Raw genomic sequence first — 22,161 nt, forward strand, 5'->3', positions numbered from 1 at the left:
CTTTCTGGTTCAAAAGGTATTTATTGTTAAATCTGCAGAGAGAAACATTGCAGATTGTGTCCTCCAGAGGGTACACAGAGGTCAGGCTGTGTGTATATGGGGCAGGCTGCTGGGGTTGGAGGGGAGAGCAGACTCGGATGCCTGTGTGATGAAGGTAGCTGGACCGGGCGCTTTTATTCTGAAAGACAGTGATTTGATTATAACTATTAAATCATACTTTTGCATGTTCCCACAGCCAATGCTTTTCCAACTCTGCATGGAATGTGGGACCAATAAATCTGTGTAGACTTCATAATTACAAGTATGAGGTACAACTTTTATTCTAGTACATTCCTTCAGTGTCTTACCCAGCAGCATCACTGTCTCTGAGCTTCTTCTTCACTGGAGGAGCAGCCAAAGCCAAATGCTGACTCGTCTTTCTATCAGGAAAATGCAGAGTTGCATTAGATACAAACCTGATAGTAAAAAAAAGTCATGTTTAGCACACTAGTGGCATTTCACTTGGGCCTGCTGTCGTTCTGGACAAGAGGTAACTCTGGGTCAGCACAATACTCTTGGATTTACTGTAGTTTCAGGCAGATAACAGTCTTGACTGGCCAAATGTTCTGCTGCAGTAGAAGGTGCCAGACCACTGCTAACATGTATATACATCTCCTGTCTGTCATTGGCCCATACCAACTCCTGCACACTCCTTTTTGGAAGTCATGTTACCAGCTGCTCAGTGACCACAAGTGTTCAAAGAATAAAGTCCACCCGAGGGCACGTGAAGAGAGACCAATCGCCTAAAAGCAAATGGACGTGACCAGATGTTTGTTTCCAAGCACACGACTCTGTGGCTGGGCCTATTTTTACTATTGTGCCCAGACTCTTTCTTCATTCTTTTTAAGCAGCTGGATGGAAAAGAAAATTGGTTAAAGCCTAACTGATGTTTTATGGTATCCTCTTCTCAGAGAAAATGTCTGTTTAAAACATTAAAAAGGGAGGAGTCAGCAGAAGGTCAGCAGGAGCTGTTCTATGGCATCACAGCATCTATTTTTTCCAAAGATAAATGATCTCAAAGTGGTTTACACAGCATTATTTGGTGTGAAGTCCTAGGGTAAGGACTGTGGTGTGATCTAGCAAAGTAACAAACGATACTGTCTTCTCATTACCTTTCAGCCTGGCCGTTCATTTTGGCAAAAAGATGCCTCAAGACGTGTTCTTTCTGCTCCCAAGTAAGATCAGAGATTTCTACTTTACTGCCAGGTCGGTGAGTCCTAAACATACACAAAATGTTCAATCATGATCAAGCTTGGCATAAAAAGGCATAAATAATGTGGACCCACCACTTGGCAGCTGCTTCCATGTCTGAATAGACAGAGTTGGTACTGTGAGGGATTTTGTGGAAGTTGCGGATGGGTGGAAACTTGATTTTCCCCCCGTCGGCCTCCTTCAGTGTCCAGCGATAAGCCTGTAGTGCATCCTTCTTGTATTTGGACCTACTGACCATGACCTCCTGCTTGACCTCTGCCAGTGCCTCATGAAAGAACCTCTCCAGCTCCGTCCTCTGCTCCACTATAATTGCTGCCAGCTTCTTGATGTGGACCAGCTCCTTATCGCGCATGACAAGAACCTTCTGCAGCTTGTCCAGCTCCACCTGGCCAGCTTCAGCAGACACCGACATTTGCTTTTGTTTCTCCTCTTCTTGCTTTAATTGGAGTTCCTTTCGCTTCAGGACTTCCTCTAGGGATGAAACTTTGGACTGTAGCGTTGAAATCTCTTCTTGCTGAACAGAGATCTGGGCAGCATTCTTCTTCATTATACCCTCATATGTGTTCTACAAAAACATAAAGACATTGTTTTAAAAAGCGAGCACTGGCTTTCATTTGGATAGTGATATTTTAGATTTGCTGTCCTGATGAGTTGTCATCATAAGCAGAAGACTAACATGGCCACTGTTTGTTTATTAGAGAGAATCTCTGAGAAATCTGTTAAGTATAAGCCATTGATTTTGGAACCATAGCCTATGAGTGGAAACTGACCACAGCCACAGACCAGAAGCTGGAGGCCATCAGGGAGGACCACAAGTAAAATACACAAGTTCTGCGCATGTAAACAAACAAGGCAAAATAACGGATGTCATTTTCTCGACAAATTAAACATTTATAGATGAACAAAGTCTGAATGGCTCAGTAGAAGCATGTGATGCCAGCAGCTGTAAGCGCGTACCTTGTCCAGAACCAGGGCATTGTTCTGCTTGGTCAGGGACCTGGTCTGTTTCTGGAGTTCTTCTGTTTCCTTAATGTGGAGCTTCAGGGCTTCATTCAAACGCACATTTTCTCTAAAGACTGATCGTGAGGCATCGTCCAGCTGTCTAAACCGTTAAATATAAAAAACATTTTAACAGAAGGAATGACATATACTAAGCAAACAGTTTAAACAACAGCAAATATATATTATGTTTCTAGATTTACATTATACATGTATCTTTAGGCTGACTTGGTTGTGTTTGTCCAAAATTAAATAAATTACTGAAACTTGCTATCAAAGCAAACAAGACCACACCAGCAATGTTGATTTTTATGAGCTAAACAGAGCAGAGGAAAGATGTTCATCTTTAGGCCCCAAAAGTAATAAACTTCCTGCCTGTGGTAGTTTCCAAGACGGTGAAGCATGTGATCATTGGCGACAGAGACGCACACTATCATAAACATGACAAAACCGTGTGGTTGAGAAAATAACATCAGGCGGTTATATATATTTATGTACATATACTGTACATCTAAAAGGGCTAATTATCCTTTTCTGTGCGTTGGAGTTTCCTACAGGTGCACACTAGAGGACAGTGAAGCACACTCACACAATAGCCTCACTGTGGGCCCTTTGCACCACCAGAGCAATGGTTCTCTCCGCTTCCTCCTCCAATCGAGCCTGTCGCAAAATATACACCTCACTGTTACACTGCGGATATGATCCTTGAAATGTTCTTCTATAGAGTTAACAGTGTAATAAAACATTTGGACATTAACCTGCTTAGATTTATTTAAGCCAATTTCCCTGACAAGCATGTACCTTTTCTTTGAAAAATTCATACTCCACTTGGTTGAGGTCCTCTCTGTGTTTCTTTTCAGCCTTCTCCATGTTTTCTCGAGTCTAAATAATGAAAGCAAAATGTAAAAGTCCTACATTACCGTGTTATTAAATGCAGCCTTTGGGGATAACTTACATCAGCAACCTCCTGCTCCATTTGTGCCTTCTGGATCTCAAATTCTTTCATTCTTCTCATCCCCTCTTCAATCATGTTGAAGTCCTGGGACCGTTGTTTGAACAATGCCTTCATCTCATTCAGTTGTTGTGTGTATTCTGAGATCTAAACAGCAGTAGTGTATCACCACAGAGACAGGAAAAAAAGACACTCACGCAGGCCAAAGCCCCTGTCCATTAAGTGAGAAGAACACCTAGATGTTAGAGTGGAAAAGACTTAAGTTATGATAGACTCGCAAAACATGCACCAAAAACACTTAAATAAGAGGTTATCTGCCACTGGATTAAAACTATAGATTTAATCACAGAGATAACTTCATTGTGGCAAACAGGAGCCTGTGTAAATAAATGTAATATAACACGCACTGACACTTGATTGGAGTCTATGAAGTGAAGCGCACAGGCTGCATTTTAATAGGCTAGACCAAAGCAGCATAAGGATGTGATCTCATTACATCATCCTTATCTCATATCAATAATAAAAACATACTTCACCACAGGATGACATGAGGTATTTTTCTTTCCATTCCATGCACATAGGAAAGTGCCAGTGATATTTAAAGTTGGTCCAGGCCATGTGTCTTTTTTCTATCTCAGAAGCTCGTTGGTCTCATTTAGCAGCATTAAACCAGTGCTTGTAATGGAAAACTTCTGCTAGCATAAGCCACTTGACTATTGCTGCATCTGTTTGATTGCTTGGTACCCATAAGCAGCAGGAGTCAGTGAGGATGAAAAGGGACAAATATACAGTATATCTCTTTGTTGTGTGTTATGCAAATGGGCAGTGATGGGCATGTGATGTATGGTCAACACATCAGGACCAAAGCGACGCCTTTTCCAAACCAAGTACTTTCTTTTCTCTGGCTAGCGTAATGTGACTCTTTTTTCTTAAACAGCAACATAATTACACACGAGAAAGCAGTTAAAGACAAAGCACAATCTGAGTAGTTGAAGTCACACGTGTGAGTCCTGCAGTTCATTTTGTGCTGTGAAGAATTATGAAGACTTGCATTGTGGTTTTGGTTTAGTCCTGGTACTTTTAGTTGCCTATTGATTGCCATTCCCATTATGTCATGATGACTTTTGAATGTGTGGTAGACCATCCTAGGTGCAGCTGACTGCTCTGGTCACTGAGCTTGTGTCACACTCACCAGCTGCTTCTCCTGATCACGTGCTTGTGCCGTCTGATTTTTAAGGGTTTCCTGCAGCGAACGAATCTGTACAAATACAATCAGGTGAATGTGGTCCAATTGTGTAGTCTATATGTAAAATATGTGATTAAATAATAGAAACCTTCTCCTCCCTGGATGCATCTTGCTTGTTGAAGAACCAGGTGGTGTCCACGCTGTCCTTCTCCACGCGGTACAGGTCTGTGGTGAGTTCCTCATTGGCCCGTGCCAGCGTCCTGCAGGACTCTCTGTACTGCATCAGGGACTGCTCCGTCACCTGCAGCCGCAGCTCCCACAGAGCTGCATTAGAGCGGGCCTTCTCCAGGTCCGTCTCTCTGTCCACTTTGGACTCTTGCTTTCCATCTTTTTTACCTTTACTGGATAACACAAAAGTCAAATGTGTCTTTATTTTGGCTAATTCACGGTGAAACAAAAATAACACATATGAATGAGACTTACCCGGCTTTTGCCTTTTTCGCTTTGATTACTTTCTTCTTGGGCATGTCTGCTGCGTCAACTTAAACGCCTGATGCAACGGAGTAAATAACCTTAGCAGTTAACACAAGGAACACAAAAGAGGACTCTGAAATGTGCACAAGGCCACTAAAGTGAGGCTAATGCTAATGTTTGTTTACTGTTGTCATAGAGACGGGCCAGAGACAGAGAGGGCTCACATTTCCTCAAGGATCAAATAACTTCCTACAGCTCATCCAGAGTCGCGTTTTAAATGTGTTTGCATGTGTTTTTTAAACCACTCGGCCAAATTTAGCTTTATAATAATATTTTTTAAGTTGCACAATCAAGACTCAATATCATGGTGTGGTGGAACAAGAGGGGATACTGCATGTGCCTGTGACTGGTGATGCAGGAGAAGCAGTGAGTGCAGAATGACAGTCATGGTAAGTCAGTCAGCCCCCAGGCATTCATATATATGATATATTGATATTCAGACCTAAATTGAAGGATATGTCATGGAGTGGCCTTGGAGCTGTTACATGAAGTACAGATGTGAACTCAACAGCTGTGTTGACATAAAATGGTTGTAATTGTAGCTTCCTCATGCTGAGCTCTATCAAACAGGATCTGTTTGCACATGATCTCCTCCCACACCATGACATGAGATAGCCCCACATTTGGCTCTTGTCAGTGGTATTGTCTATGTTGTTCTAAAAAAAAATGCATGTTATGTATTGCCATCTTCACAGTTGTTTTCCACAGGGGTTTTGGGAAAACCACTGAGATGAACAAGAGGTGCACTTGGCATATTCAAAAACAATGTAAATTTAACAACACAGGCACTAACTCAGCACCAACCGCTCACAGTTATCTTGGTCAGCTTTCAGCAACAGCTGAGTGTCAGTGGATGATTCGTAAAACACAAGATGATATGGCTGAGCGCTGGGTGTAGCTACTGTAAACTGGATCATATAGCTTGTTCACGGCTCTGGCATCATGAACAAAGTTTAGGAACTAAATTTAAAGGTAATTACTATGACAGTGAGGAGAGAAAACTGAAATAACCCTGAGCTTTTCAAAGCTGTCATTATCATTGGAATTGTAATGACAAGCTTTGGGTCTCTTCAATGGACTTGTTGGGGTAGGACACCCACAAACATGGCATTCCTGAGGGCAACATTGCAGCATATTAATGATACATTGCACAGTGTAGATTACAAAGCTGGTGCCCTGTCTTAAGCATTTACGGTTTCTGTTAACTTGAAGCCAAATGCAAAACCTTGTATTGGAGAACGCGTCGCTTTGAAATATTTCATTTGTAAAGTGCTGCATCATCTAAAAAACTTAGGCAGCCCTAATAGAGTGCAGCAGTTTCATACACTAAAGATTAAATCAGTTTTGTTGTTGGTAATTGAATGCAAATTGCTTGGTTCAGTTTAGGTTTGCACTTAAACAATTTAAACACATCCCCCGAATTATCACTAAATTGTGTAAATAGTACAATAAAAACATTGATCAGTTTACTGTGATTTGTTGCATTACGGGATGTAACATGCAACAGGACATATTGGTCCTGCACATGTATTCTTTGATAGGGGAAAACGACCATTCTGGTTAAGCCACAAGACTGAAAAAAGTAGCCACAGTGTTTAGAAAAAAGGAAGGAGGAAAAAAGTCCAATATTTTTAGTTCAAATTACAGTGTTGGAACAGTGCTTTGCAAAGTCGAGTGTCCTGGGAGTGGAATGGCTTGATGGGTGAACACTGGTGCCAAGCCCCACCCTCCCCACATTGTCCTTTCCATGGACTTCCTGCACTTTGCTGTGCCCATCTGGGACCTCTGCCCTCCCATTACCTCCTGACTCTCTGAGCAGCACATGGTTCAAGCTCAGCCTTAAGTCACCACTGCATGGGCTGAATCAGTGTGACTTCAGAGCATCTGTATGCTCAGAGTCTAATAATCACCTAGTGACAGGACTCCGGAGGCCCATTGCACCAGCACTGTTCTCACTTACCCACAATCATGAATCCATATGTAGTAGCCACAAGCCAGGAAGCCCCTGCGCTTATTGTGCTGGGTCCAAGCCTGGATGAATGTAAAGTGTAACTATTCTCTCATGCAAATCACAATGAACTAGAAACCTAGTGTTCTGATTTGGCTTGTGTTGAAGGTTCTCTCCCATCTCGTCTTGAATACTGCTGACATTACCTCTACATCATAGAAACAGCTCCAGCGTTTCACTCTGAAACGTGCCCAAATATTTCCTCTGGAATCCAGTGGTCAGCGGGCGATGAGTGGGAGCAGCATTCACATTTTAAACATTCACTTATGTCAGCTGGGGAACTGTTCAATCCATGTGTCATTTGTCATTTAATGAAAAGGTCCAATAGCATGTTGCTAAATGACTTGGCACATCTTTATTGATTAAGATAAAATAAGATAATCCTTTATTGTCCACACAAGGGGGAATTTAGTTGTTGCAACGCAGGTAGATACAGAGGAAAAGGACAGATAACTTATAGGAAGTTTAAAAAACACTTTTAAAAACAAAAACTCCTATAGTTTTTCTTAATAAGGAATGGAGGGGAAACCGCTAGCGTGAGATAAAATGATACTAATAATAATGGTAAAATAAACACTCTATTTACATCAGTTATATAAGATAAATAAATACATATAATAAAAAATAAAGCTTGCCATAATGTGCGCGTCAACTGTGATTACATCACATGTTCTCTTGTTTTATAAAGGCATAAATGATAAGGCCATGTAAGTATTAGCTTATATAATCTATATAATAGACCTACAATCTTCGCCCTGCGTCCGTAATGCACTTTTATGGCTTTGTCTCATTATAGGCAAAGGACATTTACAAGTTCTCTTGAACAGGCAGTGCTGCTGCAGGCGAGTCACAGAAAAGGCTTAAAACTATGTACCTATAAAAGTATTTTAAGAAGACTGCTTATTTCAAGTGTGTTCAGATCGAAGCTCTTTCATGTCGTCCTTTCTTTCAAAGGGGACTTTCTGCACCAGAATAGGGCGCGTGAGGAGGGGAGAATTCTACAGTCCATAAATGTTCCATACATGGAAAAAAGAGAAAAGTTCTCGGCAGCAGGTAGAACCAGCCCAGCGGGAGGAGGAGGAGGAGGAGGAGGAGGAGGAGGAGGAGATGGAGGAGGAGGAGGAGGAGGAGGGGGAGATGGAGGAGGGGGAGGAGGAGGGGGAGGAGGAGATGGAGGAGGAGGAGGAGATGGAGGAGGGGGAGGAGGAGGAGGAGGAGGAGGAGGAGGAGGAGATGGAGGAGGAGGAGATGGAGGAGGGGGAGGAGGAGGGGGAGGAGGAGATGGAGGAGGAGGAGGAGGAGGAGGGGGAGATGATGGAGGAGGAGGAGGAGGAGGAGGAGGGGGAGATGGAGGAGGGGGAGGAGGAGGAGGAGGAGGAGGAGGAGGAGGAGGAGATGGAGGAGGGGGAGGAGGAGGAGGGGGAGGAGGAGGAGGAGGAGATGGAGGAGGGGGAGGAGGAGGAGGGGGAGATGATGGAGGAGGAGGAGGAGGAGGGGGAGATGGAGGAGGGGGAGGAGGAGGGGGAGGAGGAGATGGAGGAGGAGGAGAAGATGGAGGAGGGGGAGGAGGAGGAGGAGGAGGAGGAGGAGGAGGAGGAGGAGATGGAGGAGGAGGAGATGGAGGAGGGGGAGGAGGAGGGGGAGGAGGAGATGGAGGAGGAGGAGGAGGAGGAGGAGGGGGAGATGATGGAGGAGGAGGAGGAGGAGGAGGAGGGGGAGATGGAGGAGGGGGAGGAGGAGGAGGAGGAGGAGGAGGAGGAGGAGGAGGAGGAGATGGAGGAGGGGGAGGAGGAGGGGGAGGAGGAGGAGGAGGAGGGGGAGGAGGAGGAGGAGGAGGGGGAGATGAGGGAGGAGCGAGGCCTGGAGGACCGGGGGACCCCTGAAGGAGCCCGGGGCTGGACTGCCACACGATTGGACTGCTGCTGCGCGGCTGTCGGCCCCGTTCGGCCAAGCATGGTCGTGAGCGTTGTCTTGCGCGTGTCGTGGCTCGGGGCCAGCCGGCGCGGGTGGCCTGCCTGCCGTGTGCATCCGCGTCCACACTGCAGCTCCTCTTCTCCCTCTGCCTCTCCTCAGGACCCCCAGAGTCCGAACACCATGGTCTCCGTCAAACTGCTTCTCTCTGCCTGCGTGTGGCTTCTGTTTGGGAGTCTCTCAACTGAGGCGACCTACTACCGCCACCACCGCTACGTCCCCATCTATTACCGCTACCGGGAGCACTCTGCCAACTCCGAGAACCTGCTCCCCGAGGCTCCCAGTCCCGCGCATCGAGTGCCCACTTACCCCCAGGTCCCAGAGGTCTTCCACCCTGCACCTGAGCCCATCCACCCCATCCCAGAGGCGTTTGACCCCGTGCCTGAAGTGGTGCATCCGGCTGCACCTGAGCCTTACCGTCCACCTGAGCTCATCCAGCCGGCAATTCAAGCTCTCTCTCCGGGCATCGTGAACCGGGTCTTCCACGGGATCATGTTTGACGCTGGGAGCACAGGCACCAGAATCCACATCTATAAGTTCATCCAGAAGGACTCGGGTAAGTCCTCTCTCTCATTCTGGCTCTGAGGTTTGTGCTGGCTCCCACTGTCTGCTGTTAGCTCATTCACTCTATGGTGTAATGTGAACCACCTCCAGCTGCAGGCACATGCTACTCCTCTAAAAGTAGCTCAATAAACTTTAAATTAGTTGACTTGTGCGTGTGCGGAGGAGCATAATCAGTTGAACTCTGGATGTAGGTCAAATGCATGAGGCTAAATATCCAAACCAAGCAATTAAATGCACCAGTGTTTGTTTCACAACCACAAGACATCAAATTAAGTTGTCACTGGGTTTGTGTTCTCTGGCTTTTGTAGTGGAGCTGCCGGTCCTGGACAATGAGATGTTTCATGCTGTAAAGCCTGGCCTGTCTTCTTACAAAGATAACCCCGAGGAGGTATGTTTGTTGCTGTTTTTTCAAGTCTTTATTAATTATCAGGTGTATTAGGGAGGTGTCTGTCTGGTAGAAACCACAAAACTGCCAGGATTTTCTAACAGTTGGGTGTAAGTAACCTAAATATTGTGCAATTATGAAAATGTGTAATGCTGACGCTGTTACTCTTATCTACCATTTACATCAGGTATTTTTCTGGATGTTTGTCTATGCAGGGCGGCAACACCGTTCGTCAGCTACTGAAAATAGCCAAGAAGACAGTTCCCGAGGAGGACTGGAAGAGAACCCCAGTCGTCCTGAGGGCCACTGCAGGACTGCGGCTGCTGCCCCACGACAAAGCCCTTGTCCTTCTGAAGGAGGTGAGCCCTCAGACAGTTTGGCACTTGTGCCAACCATCCTGCCAGGGAACGTGATGAGAAACCACTAAATGCTTACAAGTGTCACTGGAAAAAGAGGCAGCAAGTCTGCCCATTTGGTGGTCATTATGTAGCAAAAACAGCTGTTGTGAGGTTGTGTGGAGTAACCATATTTGTCATTTACCATACTAAATCCAGGCTACTGTTCCAACCATGCATGTGGTTATCTGTCAGTCTGGGGTTAGTCATAGAGCTGTGTTGTAATGGTTTGTACAGTTCAGAGCATGTAACTCATGTTTATGTTTCATAGGTGAAAGAAGTATTCGACGAGTCTCCTTTCTTTGTGCCAAATAACAGCGTTTCCATTATGCCTGGAACTAATGAAGGTATAATATATTGACTTATTTGTCTTGACATTCACCCACCATAATGGCATAATAAACAACATATATTTTACTGTCATATTTAGTTTAGTAGTTTATGTCCACACCCAGTAATTGTGAGCAATTATCCAGAGTCCTCATTAGGGCTCCTGACTGTGTCATGTGTCATCACACACTTTACAAGTGCAATAACCTCACATCAGAGCCTCATGTCAGAGCAACTCAGCTGTTTTAACATGAGCTAATGAAGTCGAGCTAGACACAAATCCATCTGTCAGCACCTTTGAAATGCAAATATAGAGGTCTTGATTCAGTCACTTGTGGTGTCATCCCTTCACTAATACTCTCTCTGCTTTGTGCTGTTCCAGGGGTCCTTGCCTGGGTCACTGTGAACTTCCTCACAGGTAAGACATTGCTTGTGTTTTGTTATGTTGGTGTTGGTGGTCAGCGCGCTCACATCTGTGGGCCTGTGTACACATAGAGCTGTCTCCTGAATGAGCTCACAAAAACAAGTGATGTTCCCTCACGTGTTTTGCACAGATGAGCTGCCTTTAGAAGTGCCGGCATTTTGGTCTTACAACTCTGTGAAAGTTTAAAGTGTCATTCTGTGCTTTCCACCAGGGCACCTCTATTCCAACACTCGAAGGACAGTGGGCATCTTGGACTTGGGTGGAGCATCAACCCAGATCACTTTCCTTCCAAAGTCAAAGGTACTTTATTTAAAATGTTTGAACTTTGTTTCATAAATAATAATAAAGGAAATGGAAACGAATGGTTAATATTTTGTTTATCCAACAGAAAACAGTCGAGGCTGCTCCCAATACTTACATTGCCAATTTTAACCTCTTCAACAACACCTACCAGCTCTATACACACAGGTAAGTCTCTCATTTTGAATATTTTTTACATTTGTTAAAATTCAGTATCTTAACTAAAGCTTTTCTCACCACAGTTATTTGGGAAATGGACTATTTGCAGCTCGCCTGTCTGCTCTGGGAGCTTTAGGAGCAGATGGTAAGTACACACTTATATTCCATTGCGAGCATCATTTTAGTGGTAACTTATTTCTCTTGATTTATTTTTCCAGGTCTTGATTGGAAAATCTTCACCAGCCCCTGTCTTCCAAAAAGACTCAGAGAAGAAGTGAATTTTTCAGGAAGCACCTACAAAGTCAGCGGTATTCCAGACGGTAAGATAAAAGCTCTGAGGTTTGATCGCTTTCCCAGACCACTGGATCCAACTATTCTAGCATTCCTTTCTCAGCATTTGAACACAATAGAGTACAGTACAATACAGTCTAAGATGAGAACATTTAGCCGCTAACCTTTTTGTAAGCTTGGCGCCAAATGCATGTTTTGTCATCTTGTGACTCTTTATCTTGCAGCTTGAACAATTATATTGCAGCAAACCTTATGTTTAAAAGAAAAGAAAACTGTCAGTTAGCTTCACAAATAAGGCAGTCACTCCCATACCACAGTCCAGTAGCCAAAAGATGCAGGGCTTGTTCCAGAGTTGTTACTTTTTTGTGTAGTGAGTGACTTGATCTGCACCGCTCACAATTATGTGGTAAAAATAGGCAGGCCATCAGGGCAGCTCTAACTGCTACTCTTGTCAGCACATGGTTTCTCCAGCACAAATGAGCCATCCTTCCCCACACAGTGCCCGCGAGCCTGTGAACCCAGAGCTACTGGGGCTTCCCTGCTATGCTCACACGAGCCCCTTGTCTTTACCCCTCGGTTAACCTCAGCTCCGTCTACTGGCTGTCATCATCACATTCCAACCACTGCTGCTGCAATACACCTCTAACTTGCGGTTTCCTCTAGTCCATTTTCAGTGAGGGTTACATCATTCTTTTTTGTGTGCTCTCAGGCTATGCTGGCTATAAGCTGTGCTACTACGAAATGATGAGGGTGATCAAAGGTATAGTGCACCAGCCCTATGAACTGAAGGGCAGCAGCATCTTCTATGCTTTCTCCTACTACTTCGACAGAGCCAAGGAGTCAGGCCTCATTGGTAAGCGCGCACACAGGACGGATGAATTCATCATAATAATCTTAATTTTCTTAACTGGAATCTGTGTTTTTCTTCAGATAGCAGAGGTGGAACTGTGGAAGTCAGAGATTTCAAGAAGAAGGCAAAAGAAGGTACATTCACCTTAGGTCACAAACAAAACGTATGTCAAATGTAATTGTTAGCCTTGAGACTTTGTCCAAACTTGGAATTCAAATATCACCAAATACCTCATATATTTTAGCATTTCTGTCAGTGGCACAGCAGATTTGACCCAGACAGCTAATAGTTTGGTACATACAGCGGTGGTCTTATGCAAATGCAGATAGGTCTTCCAGGCAGCTGTTTGTATTGTGAGATCATAGGCGTGTGGTCCAGTGGAGCAAGTGTTTGTTCTGTCAGCCACTGCTGCCCCTGCACTGACCCTGATCCTCTCACAACAATCTGTTTATTCAACCAAAACATCATGTAGTAAGAACATGTACTGTATTTCACCCAAATGTATTTTAATATAGATGTTTCATTTGTAGTGTGCAACAAAATGTCTAAATATCGTACCATCAGCCCATTCCTGTGTATGGATCTGACATACATCACCTGTCTCCTAAAAGAAGGCTTCGGCTTCAAGGACAACACAATGCTACAGGTATGTACAAGTGTACTACAAATGTTAATATAGTTTTATTAGACAACAGTAAGTCACTTTTCTTCCTCTTCATAGCTCGCCAAGAAAGTCAACAACGTGGAAACAAGTTGGGCTCTTGGGGCTACCTTTGATTACTTTAGAAATCTGAACATCCACTAAGCCCACGGCTGTGACTGCAGCTGGCACTGAGAGGGACCTCCACTGTGGGGCTTCCTCCACCCTTCTTCACCGGATGTCCCACCATACAGAGCCTCTGGTCTGTTCTTCCACCACAAAACACACTCACCAGTTCAAGACCAGTCGAAAGGAAATCAATCTTTTTTTATTATGCCAGTTGTTTCTACTGTACCTTGTAGCCCAGAGCCATTGGGTTCATTTGAAATATTTTTCTAAAACGTTTGTGTCAATGATTCCTCTTGGATGTTTTAACTATTCACATGCCTGCATGGGCCTAGTTTAGGAGCCGTAGGTACAGTCAGGATGGCATTCTGGTAGATTCCTGTGCCTTTGGTGAGCAATGACAAATGTAGTAAGTTTCCTTAAAATACCTGAAACTGATAGGGAGCCAAAGTTTTTTCATGTTTGTTTTAAAGTACATTTTCTTTCAGGGCATGGCAAATACATGGATAATTTAAGACAAATCTCGCACAGAACACTTTCTTCATCGAATGTAGCTATGTTTTTGAGACTGTTCTACAGAGTTGTTCCACAGAGCTTCACCATGACTCTTCCTCACAAAAACATTTCATTTATGTGAAGTCAGGCCAGTTTACTTTGTTTGGTCTAGGTAGAAGGAAGCACTCCTCTTCACAGTGGCTAAATTGCAGGGCTTTTAACTACCATGTTTTGGGCCTGCAACAAAAACTTAATAAAGATGAGCGAGAAAGAGGGTAAGAGAAATTTTGGAGGCAAATATAAATTATACAAAACTTAACCGCTTACTTCTTTCTTGGTGTGCATACTTGTACTTGGTTTCTTTATTATCTTGTGAATTGTACAAATGTTAAATAACTGAGACTTAAAGTAGAATATATCTTCTTGTGCAGCTGCCTTTGCTGTCTTTTCAGTATTTCACACCATAATAACTACTGCTGTATATACTTAATGTATTTGTAAAATGTAATGACTTGACAAGAATGGCTTTTACATTCCTCAACGAATGGCTTTTTCATAAACATTTGTAAAAAAAAAAAAAAAAAAATGTATTCAGCTCTGTACATTATAAATCTGTTTTATTAAATACTAAATTAATTCACTTATTCTTCATGATTTGTGTTGGTGTTTATTCATTGTAGCAAACAAAAAACAAGTTTAGTGAAAACAAAATATAATTTTATTTACATTCAGTTGGAGTACTTCATGAGTACTTGGATGAAGAAGTACACAGGTGTTGAACACATCATTTGCTGGCAAAGTTCATGATCTGCTCCTGTAAGAGGCAAAGGACATAGTCAAGTCAAAGACACTCCTCAGTAACCTCTGCTAGTGCTGTTCAACCCAGTGCCCTTAGAGCTGCTTGCACTGAATCACTGTTTCAAAATAGAAAAAAGAGTCACGTTTAACTTTGTACTACCAATAAAACCTCTTTGCAGCCAGTTAAGGTTGTGTTGGTCTGAATCACTTAGTAGGAAATAAAGCTATTTCATACGAGTGGCCAGTAATAAAATGGGTGTGAAAACACAAGCTAACACCCCTGTCCGCTGCCCCTGGACCAGCCCTGCACCCCACCCACACACTTTTGGTAACAGTAAATTTGGGGCTAAACTTAGATGCCATAGTAGTAGGTTCAGAACACTAGAATTATAGACACGGCTAGAGTAAAGCTCTGTGTAATCAGAAAGAGGGTGGGGCTTCATGTGACAGGTGGTCATGTGACGTGAGCTGAGGCTTACTTTGAGCGTGGGGAGCATGTTGGTGGCCTGCAGCCCAAAAGTGCGCAGGAGCACCACAGGAGCAGTTTCAGTGGAGTAGAGGCGCTTCATCAGGTCGATGGCAGCCATCATGGGCAGATTGTGCCTCTGCCGCTCGGTCTCATATTCCAGGAGATGCTGCACAGCTCCTGCAAACAAAAACAAGATGGTCACTCGTTCATATATTGTTACACAATCACATTTTCAGTCATGACTAATTAGAGAAAAGAAAATATATTTGAAAGCAAAATAACACTTCCACTGCAGCGTTTCTGTGTTGCACTGACCTACGTCCTTCCCGTTAAAGGTTGCTTGGCTCAGGAGATGTGTGAGGCAAGCCACATCCCCAAAGCCCAAGTTGACTCCCTGACCTGCCAGAGGATGCACTCGATGGGCAGCATCTCTGTACAGACAAGCATGGGGTTTCAGGTCCATGTCATTTTTTACAAATGTGTGAATCAAATGAACATCTTATTTCCATACCCAATCAGAGCCACTCTGTGCCTGATGTACTCTGATGCATGCCCCATGCCAAGAGGAAACATGACCCGGCTTTTTGGGCCTATAGCGGCTACACTGGGAGGAAGCTGTCGGGGTGAACCAGCAGAAGGCATGAGGACTGAAAGGGCAGTGCGAAACATAGAGCCAGCCGTCTCCACCAGCTCTGACTGGTTCTCATTACTCCACTGTGGCACACGAGCATATCCACAGACAAAGAGAGAAAACAGACATTATGCTTCTGTGGACAAAGAAATTAGCTGACATATGAGCAAAGCTAAACTCCAGGCCAGGGAAAGCTTTTTCTCAAACTAACTGGTTTGGCAGGGCATTGTGAGCCTGGCTAATTAAAAGAAGATGCTGGCCACGCTATACAGTCGAATTAGCTCTGTTTGAAAAACATTCCATGCAGTAATGGTCGACACTGGGAGACCACAGGTTTAATTAGCAAACCAGGCTTGAAATCTAACGTGACTCAACCGCGGTGACCTTGTCCATCAGAAAAAAATAGCCTGCTTGGGAAAGGACTTTTTTCTACACAAAGAATTGAAAGGTACACCCTGGCCACAGAAAATATTAATATGGTGTAAAGATGGGTCAGACTATGATTTATACAACATGTGAGAAATTGTCATTAAACAGAAATGTAGCAAATTGATGCTGGCACATGGAAACTGTGACACTTTATACTGCTATAAAATGACAACTTCTCACAAAGGCAGAGTTGACTGCATCCACAAAGCTCTCATCTTCCAGCTGCATCAGCTCCTCTGCAAGGCCATGGCTTGTGGACCACACCAAAGAGCTCTCGGAGTCCGACAGCTGTTGTGAACATAAATGCAGAGGCATTATCTGGCACTAATGACACACTAAGTTGAATGATTTGCAAAGCGAACTTGAGCAGTGAATGCTGCTTTACCGGTAACATTGCTATGGGTCCAGTTGGGAGGAACCTCTGCCATGCAACATTGTTTTCTGTGGGCTATCAAATACATAAATCAAATATATTTCATTGTAAAGACACAATTTAATTACACATGCAGCACATGTAAACAAGGTATTATACACACAGCTGCTGAATAGATGCATTGTTGTCTATTTTACGACACTGCCATTTTACCGTTACCAGCACCATTCAAGTTTTAAGTATGGCTATTCAAATGACTGGAGACATTGTGTTTAATAATAATGTGGAGGAAGGAAAACTATATTTACCTCTGACAGACGCAACACGGCAACAACAGCAGACTGGTCATAATTCCACTTGACTGTGGGAATTCCTAATTTTTGCCTCACCATTGAGTTTTGGCCATCAGCCCCAATCTGACAAAAACAACAAATGAGAAACAATATAAGATAAAGATGGAAGGAACATGAATGATCACAGGATTTAATCAAATAGACTGACAAGCAGCTTTGTTTGCAGAGTTTCGCCGCTGGCTAGTGTGACCTGAACCCACGGGACGAACTCAGCTGCCTGATGTGGCATTGGCCATGTGTACTTCACCACCTTAGACCTGTACTTCACTTGTACATTATCTGTTGAAAAACAAATACATAGTCATTTTTACGATAAAGGCATGTTTTAAACCACAGAAATTAACAAATCCAGTTTTACTCTCTTCAGTCTTCAGAGCATGTCTTATAAAAGCAATGGAAAAGCAACGGAATATCATTGAACCACCTCATAAACTGGTTTTCCAGGCTGGTATATGGTAACAGCTGAAATTCACACAGAACATGTTTGTTAATGATCTTGGCCTGGCACAGCTTAGGTGACTAACTCTGCTACATCTACAACAGCACTTTCTGCCAGTTCCTCTATCATCACTGTTCATGTCATCTGTTGTTACCTGGAATCAGCAGCTCACTTTTTAATCATTTGGAATCAGAATGCATCTTGACTTCTCAAGGAAAAATAGGACTTTGGGTGACTATGCTGCAGAATAACTGCAGCTGCACAGGAAAAGCTGTGTGTGTATGTGTGTGTGCAACTACACCCTTGCTCCAATGAGAAAAAAGTGGACAAACGAGAAGCACATGAGGTAAAACGTGCAGTGACCGCGCTTCCACAATTTGGCACCAAAAGTCCAAAAGTGTTTATAAATATGCCACTCGGGCTGTCAAGCAATGAGGCAGAGCTTTATTTGTCAGCCTCAAAAAAGAGGGTCTAATGTGGGCAAGAATAGAGCCGCAATTTAAATGTCTTAAGAGGGGCTAAAACACACGGCAGCTTTAAATAAGTCCCTGGAGTTCTAGATTTTAATTGAACGACAGGAAAATTCACAGGAATGGGCTGATAAATAAGTTTGCACTATAAATAATAAAAAAAAATGTGAATACAGCAAATGTGAATACAGCATGAAATAAATTTGGTGGAATTGGCCGACATGTCCAACAAACACAGAGTTTGTGATGAAGCAGAGACCGGTTAAACAGAGCTACTGTCTGGATAATCATTCAACCAAAGATGCATGTTAACTTACCAGGCAAACTGTCCAGCTGTTTGGTGAGGGCTGCCACAATGACGTCATTCTCCACAATATATGCCATCTCATCCTCCAGGTTGTCCTTATCGAATATGATCAGGGCATCCGAGCAAGCGTCCCAAACCTAAATGAGAGGCCCATTATGGCTGTGGTTTGTACTTACTGCATCCCTTATACCTATATATAGCTGTCTTTTCATTGAGCTGCACACATCAAAGTTGACATGCTACTCAGGCGGTTAGAGGCAGTATATCCAGTATATGCAGTGAGGGTCCCCAGCAACCCCTGCTGGGATGGGCCATGTCAGCTTGATAATAGTATAGACCCACTAATGTCAGTTTTTTCGGATGTGGATTCTTAACTTTCTCGAAAGGACAAATAACTAATGACATGTTTGTGAACATTACAGGGTAAGTAAATATTTAGCCACAACCCAAAGTGGCAGAAAGAGTTGCTGTTTGCAGCTACTGTAATTTCAGCCTTGGATCCACTGTGGAGTTCAGCGTGGAGGGTGAAAGTGTTTGCATAAGGTTAATCCTCTCCTTGCTTGTAACCATGGTGACACAACCCCTTATTTGGCGGTAAAGTGCTTCTGCTCTACTTTTTACTGACTTGCCATAAAGTAGGGGGATATACCCTCAAGTTAACCACTAATCACACTGGGGTTGCAGCTTGTGATAAGTGGTTGGGGTGGATTATTTACTGAGAACGGCCCAAAAACACTTTAGGGTTAGTTTACTACAAGTCTGAACGATTTAGCTTGGGAAAGAATGGCATGGCGCTGCGCATTGTTTTTCAGACAAAACAACCAGATTTCTCACAACCCGACACAAGGAAGGAACAAGAGGCACTCTCGGTTTCAAGTCAAAGACCTCAAAGCAAAGCATGCATTTAGAGTGGAAGTAGAGGAGCATTTTACTGAATGGAAAGAATGCTATATGGCTGAAATGTATAGAAAATGACGACGATGCTGTGGGCAAACAAGTCCATGGCACCACAGTGAAGGAATAATGGCAGAGGGACACTACCAGGAGCACTTTTAGTCACTGCATGATGACATCTTGGGCCCAGAGAGAAGCCCTGCGGTCAAGTGTTTGGTACGCTCCGACCACATCTTTCGAGAGGGACTGAGCCCGCGCCCACAGCCGTAAAGTGGCTTCACATTGCAGCAAACAACTACTCTCCCAATCTTTCATCTTCTTGCTCTTGTTCACATGAATCTTCGTAATTAAAAGACACTGGCTATGTGAACCAATTTGAAAATGTCCAAATGATTTATTTAACATAACAAACACATTTTAATGCATGTACTGGTAACCTGCTCAGGCTTTGTACTGTCTAAAGCCTTGCTACTCCCGTTTAAATGCTGTGTCTTTACTGGCAACACTAGTGAATTTAAAGGGCGAGAGAAAAGGTAGAAAGTGCGCAAAGGAATGAACTAAATGTCTGCAGCATGAAACCAGTGATAATTTGAATGCAAATATGTACATACCACATATATGATTATATGACGCCGTATAATGGAGCTATAATTGCATGGTGCTATGATTGATGGATGACAGAATTACATAAAGCAAGTCAATAAAACAGTCTATAGTGAATATCAAAACTAACAATATGCAACAATATGAGGGGTTTGGGAGATGGTTGGTTTGCATCAGGATTAAGCTATTTTTGTTTGTGTGAAGCTGTGTCAGTCTGTTAAAACAGTAAAAGGCTAACATTCCTGGGATATAATTGAGTAAGTAATTTGTATTTTGTTTACCAGTCTTAACAAAGACAATATATTCAACTGAGCTCATGAGCTCACTCTGAAATGTATATTCAACAGCCTTGAACACAGACAGAAAGTGTTTCATAAACATGATTGGTTAACATACCTGCATCTTTTTGTATGGATTACATCTCAAATTTGTAATGTGTTTCCATGCGCCGACACCTGAGAAAACATAATAATTATAAGTGAAATGCGCACTCTGGCCCTGGGATATATCATATTGCTGGTGAAATATTGTGATGTATTGTACATGGGGCGTTATGACATGAGCTCAGCTGCAAGAGGAGCCAGACAGAGATCGTGGCTAATTACTACTGGTAAAACCTATAGAGGGACTTAAACACTAACTATGGAGTGTTTAACTGAGGGGCTAAAATCTAATGAGAGGGATAAGACGTGAAAAGTGGAAGTAGATACAGGATGCAAAATTCCCAAACAAGTAGGTACCAATATTATAAAAGCCACTGCAGCAGCCTTAAGTATATCATCAATTATACTTATAGCTGTTCAATTTTGGGAAACTAAAACCGTGTACTATGTGTGGATTGCTTAATGCACTCTGCACTTTATCAAAGGGATGGGAGATATGATGAATTAAAATATCACAATTCTTTCCTCCTCATATTGATCAATCTCAAGTTTTGATTTTATTTTATCTAGAAAAATCGGTTTCAATATTAATTTCCTGACATAAACTAGACTGACTTTTGATCATTGAATTTCTGAACCAAAAGATTGGCTGTAGACGTCTCCCTTATAAAGACCCAAGCGGATCATTAGCAAACAAATGACAAATGATCTCAATTAAAAATCCAATTGCTGTAAATCAGGAATGGCAGATTATAGCTAAAAATAAATGACCTTTTTAGCTATAATCTGCAGAACATCAGTTTTGTTTAGCTTAATGTCTGTATATTTTCCCTTCAATTAAAGATTAAACTAAAACAGTAGAATGCAACATCAAGGACAGAGCAACGGACTAAACATAAATTGCTTGTAACGGCATGGCTTTTTTCCAGTATTTGGTTGGGTGCAGATCTAAATGTCAAATCTCTCAATGACAAGTCAATATACTTGAAATACAGAAACATTTATTTGTCTGACTTTTTTCTTATCCAACATAATGAAGTGGTCTATTTGATGCACAAAAATATCACATAATTGTTATATGTCATGTGGAGAGAGGTGCAAAAACTATAACGCTTTAGCAAACGCTGATAAAGTTACTTGTTTCCCCTATGGCCAATAACATTTTTGGTATTCCTTTTATAATAACCTTTATCCTCCACTTCACGCACATGAAAAAACAATAGTGTAACATACAACCCCTGTAGGTGGTGCTTCAGTCAAACACATGTCTGCACTGGTGTCACCTGCAAGCAGAGTAGCAGAGCCAGGGCTGATGGAGCTGACTCTGGTGCTAAAGGTGTCAGGCACAGAATCCATCACTTTCTTATGTCCCGCATCAAGAAGAAGAATCTTCTTACTCTCTAGATTTGGATCCATTCCTGTTATCAGAATGTTGACCAATTAATGACAAAATGCTCGACACAGCAACAATGCTTCGTTTTAGGTTGTGACAGAACAGAACATATTTGTGAGTGTACATTTCAAGGGAACTTCACTCACCCAAGGAACAAGCCATGGCAGATCCGACCATGCCTCCCCCAGATATTATAACATCATATACATCATCCTGGCCACAAGAGCTGTTTGGCTGTGCGCAAACAAACCCTCGACAGATACTTTTAGGAGAACTGAGCCATCTCTCTGCAAACAAGCATCTGGCTAACCCGTTCAGGGCCAGCGTCGTCTTTGCAAATTTGTGCATTTTCCTGTTTCACTCTTCTGTCATGAGGGAAAGAAGTGCACTGAGGAGGAAACCAATATGTTAGTGTGATTATTTTATTAGCCAGCTAGCTAGATTTCTCCTTGAATATGTCCTATTATGGACGTCTCTTTCGCCTTTCAGCCATGTTTTGTTGACAAGCGCTGAAGAGCACTTGCTTCCTGTTTCTAGTCCAATCACAGAGCACGTTCCCCTCTGACGTTCAGACTGCCCCACCCACTCACTGCGCTGAAGCCTCTCGCTCCTACAGACAATTCACATTATATTAAACTACAAACTGAATACAAAAGTGTTCTGAGCGCGAGACCACCCTATGGAATATTTTGAGATGACGATTTAACATGGCGTGCAACTTCCCAAAAACAATTTTACAGGTTTGCCTTAACCTTGTTG

At 43.0% G+C, this 22,161-nt stretch overlaps 3 protein-coding genes across 3 annotated transcripts; 1 reads left to right on the forward strand and 2 right to left on the reverse strand.

The window, feature by feature from the left end:
- Nucleotide 1: 1 nt before the first annotated feature.
- Nucleotides 2-5,151, reverse strand: LOC140370593 (basal body-orientation factor 1-like). Its single transcript, XM_072457776.1, has 11 exons — nucleotides 4,872-5,151; nucleotides 4,537-4,789; nucleotides 4,395-4,460; nucleotides 3,206-3,349; nucleotides 3,052-3,132; nucleotides 2,840-2,910; nucleotides 2,209-2,353; nucleotides 1,326-1,816; nucleotides 1,152-1,256; nucleotides 348-419; nucleotides 2-178 (listed from the first exon to the last, which is right to left on the reverse strand). The coding sequence occupies exons 1-11, from the start codon at nucleotides 4,913-4,915 to the stop codon at nucleotides 82-84; spliced, it is 1,569 nt and encodes a 522-aa protein (XP_072313877.1). The 5' UTR covers nucleotides 4,916-5,151; the 3' UTR covers nucleotides 2-81.
- Nucleotides 5,152-8,964: 3,813 nt separating this feature from the next.
- On the forward strand, nucleotides 8,965-14,500 carry entpd5a (ectonucleoside triphosphate diphosphohydrolase 5a). The gene is made up of 13 exons (XM_072457216.1): nucleotides 8,965-9,457; nucleotides 9,774-9,853; nucleotides 10,066-10,209; nucleotides 10,517-10,592; nucleotides 10,958-10,993; nucleotides 11,211-11,299; nucleotides 11,388-11,467; nucleotides 11,542-11,603; nucleotides 11,677-11,778; nucleotides 12,459-12,602; nucleotides 12,680-12,733; nucleotides 13,130-13,245; nucleotides 13,321-14,500. Exons 1-13 carry the CDS (start codon nucleotides 9,025-9,027, stop codon nucleotides 13,402-13,404), a joined length of 1,500 nt encoding a protein of 499 aa, XP_072313317.1. The 5' UTR covers nucleotides 8,965-9,024; the 3' UTR covers nucleotides 13,405-14,500.
- A 55-nt stretch (nucleotides 14,501-14,555) lies between these two features.
- Nucleotides 14,556-21,923, reverse strand: coq6 (coenzyme Q6 monooxygenase). The gene is made up of 12 exons (XM_072457217.1): nucleotides 21,549-21,923; nucleotides 21,293-21,427; nucleotides 20,023-20,081; nucleotides 18,140-18,266; nucleotides 17,062-17,192; nucleotides 16,869-16,976; nucleotides 16,573-16,635; nucleotides 16,368-16,475; nucleotides 15,639-15,841; nucleotides 15,443-15,558; nucleotides 15,138-15,304; nucleotides 14,556-14,674 (listed from the first exon to the last, which is right to left on the reverse strand). Exons 1-12 carry the CDS (start codon nucleotides 21,748-21,750, stop codon nucleotides 14,645-14,647), a joined length of 1,449 nt encoding a protein of 482 aa, XP_072313318.1. The 5' UTR covers nucleotides 21,751-21,923; the 3' UTR covers nucleotides 14,556-14,644.
- Nucleotides 21,924-22,161: the final 238 nt, after the last annotated feature.

Source organism: Eucyclogobius newberryi, unplaced genomic scaffold (genome assembly GCF_026437365.1).
Source record: "Eucyclogobius newberryi isolate DKJ021-1_F unplaced genomic scaffold, fEucNew1.0.hap1 SCAF_21, whole genome shotgun sequence".
Classification (NCBI taxonomy): domain Eukaryota; kingdom Metazoa; phylum Chordata; class Actinopteri; order Gobiiformes; family Gobiidae; genus Eucyclogobius; species Eucyclogobius newberryi.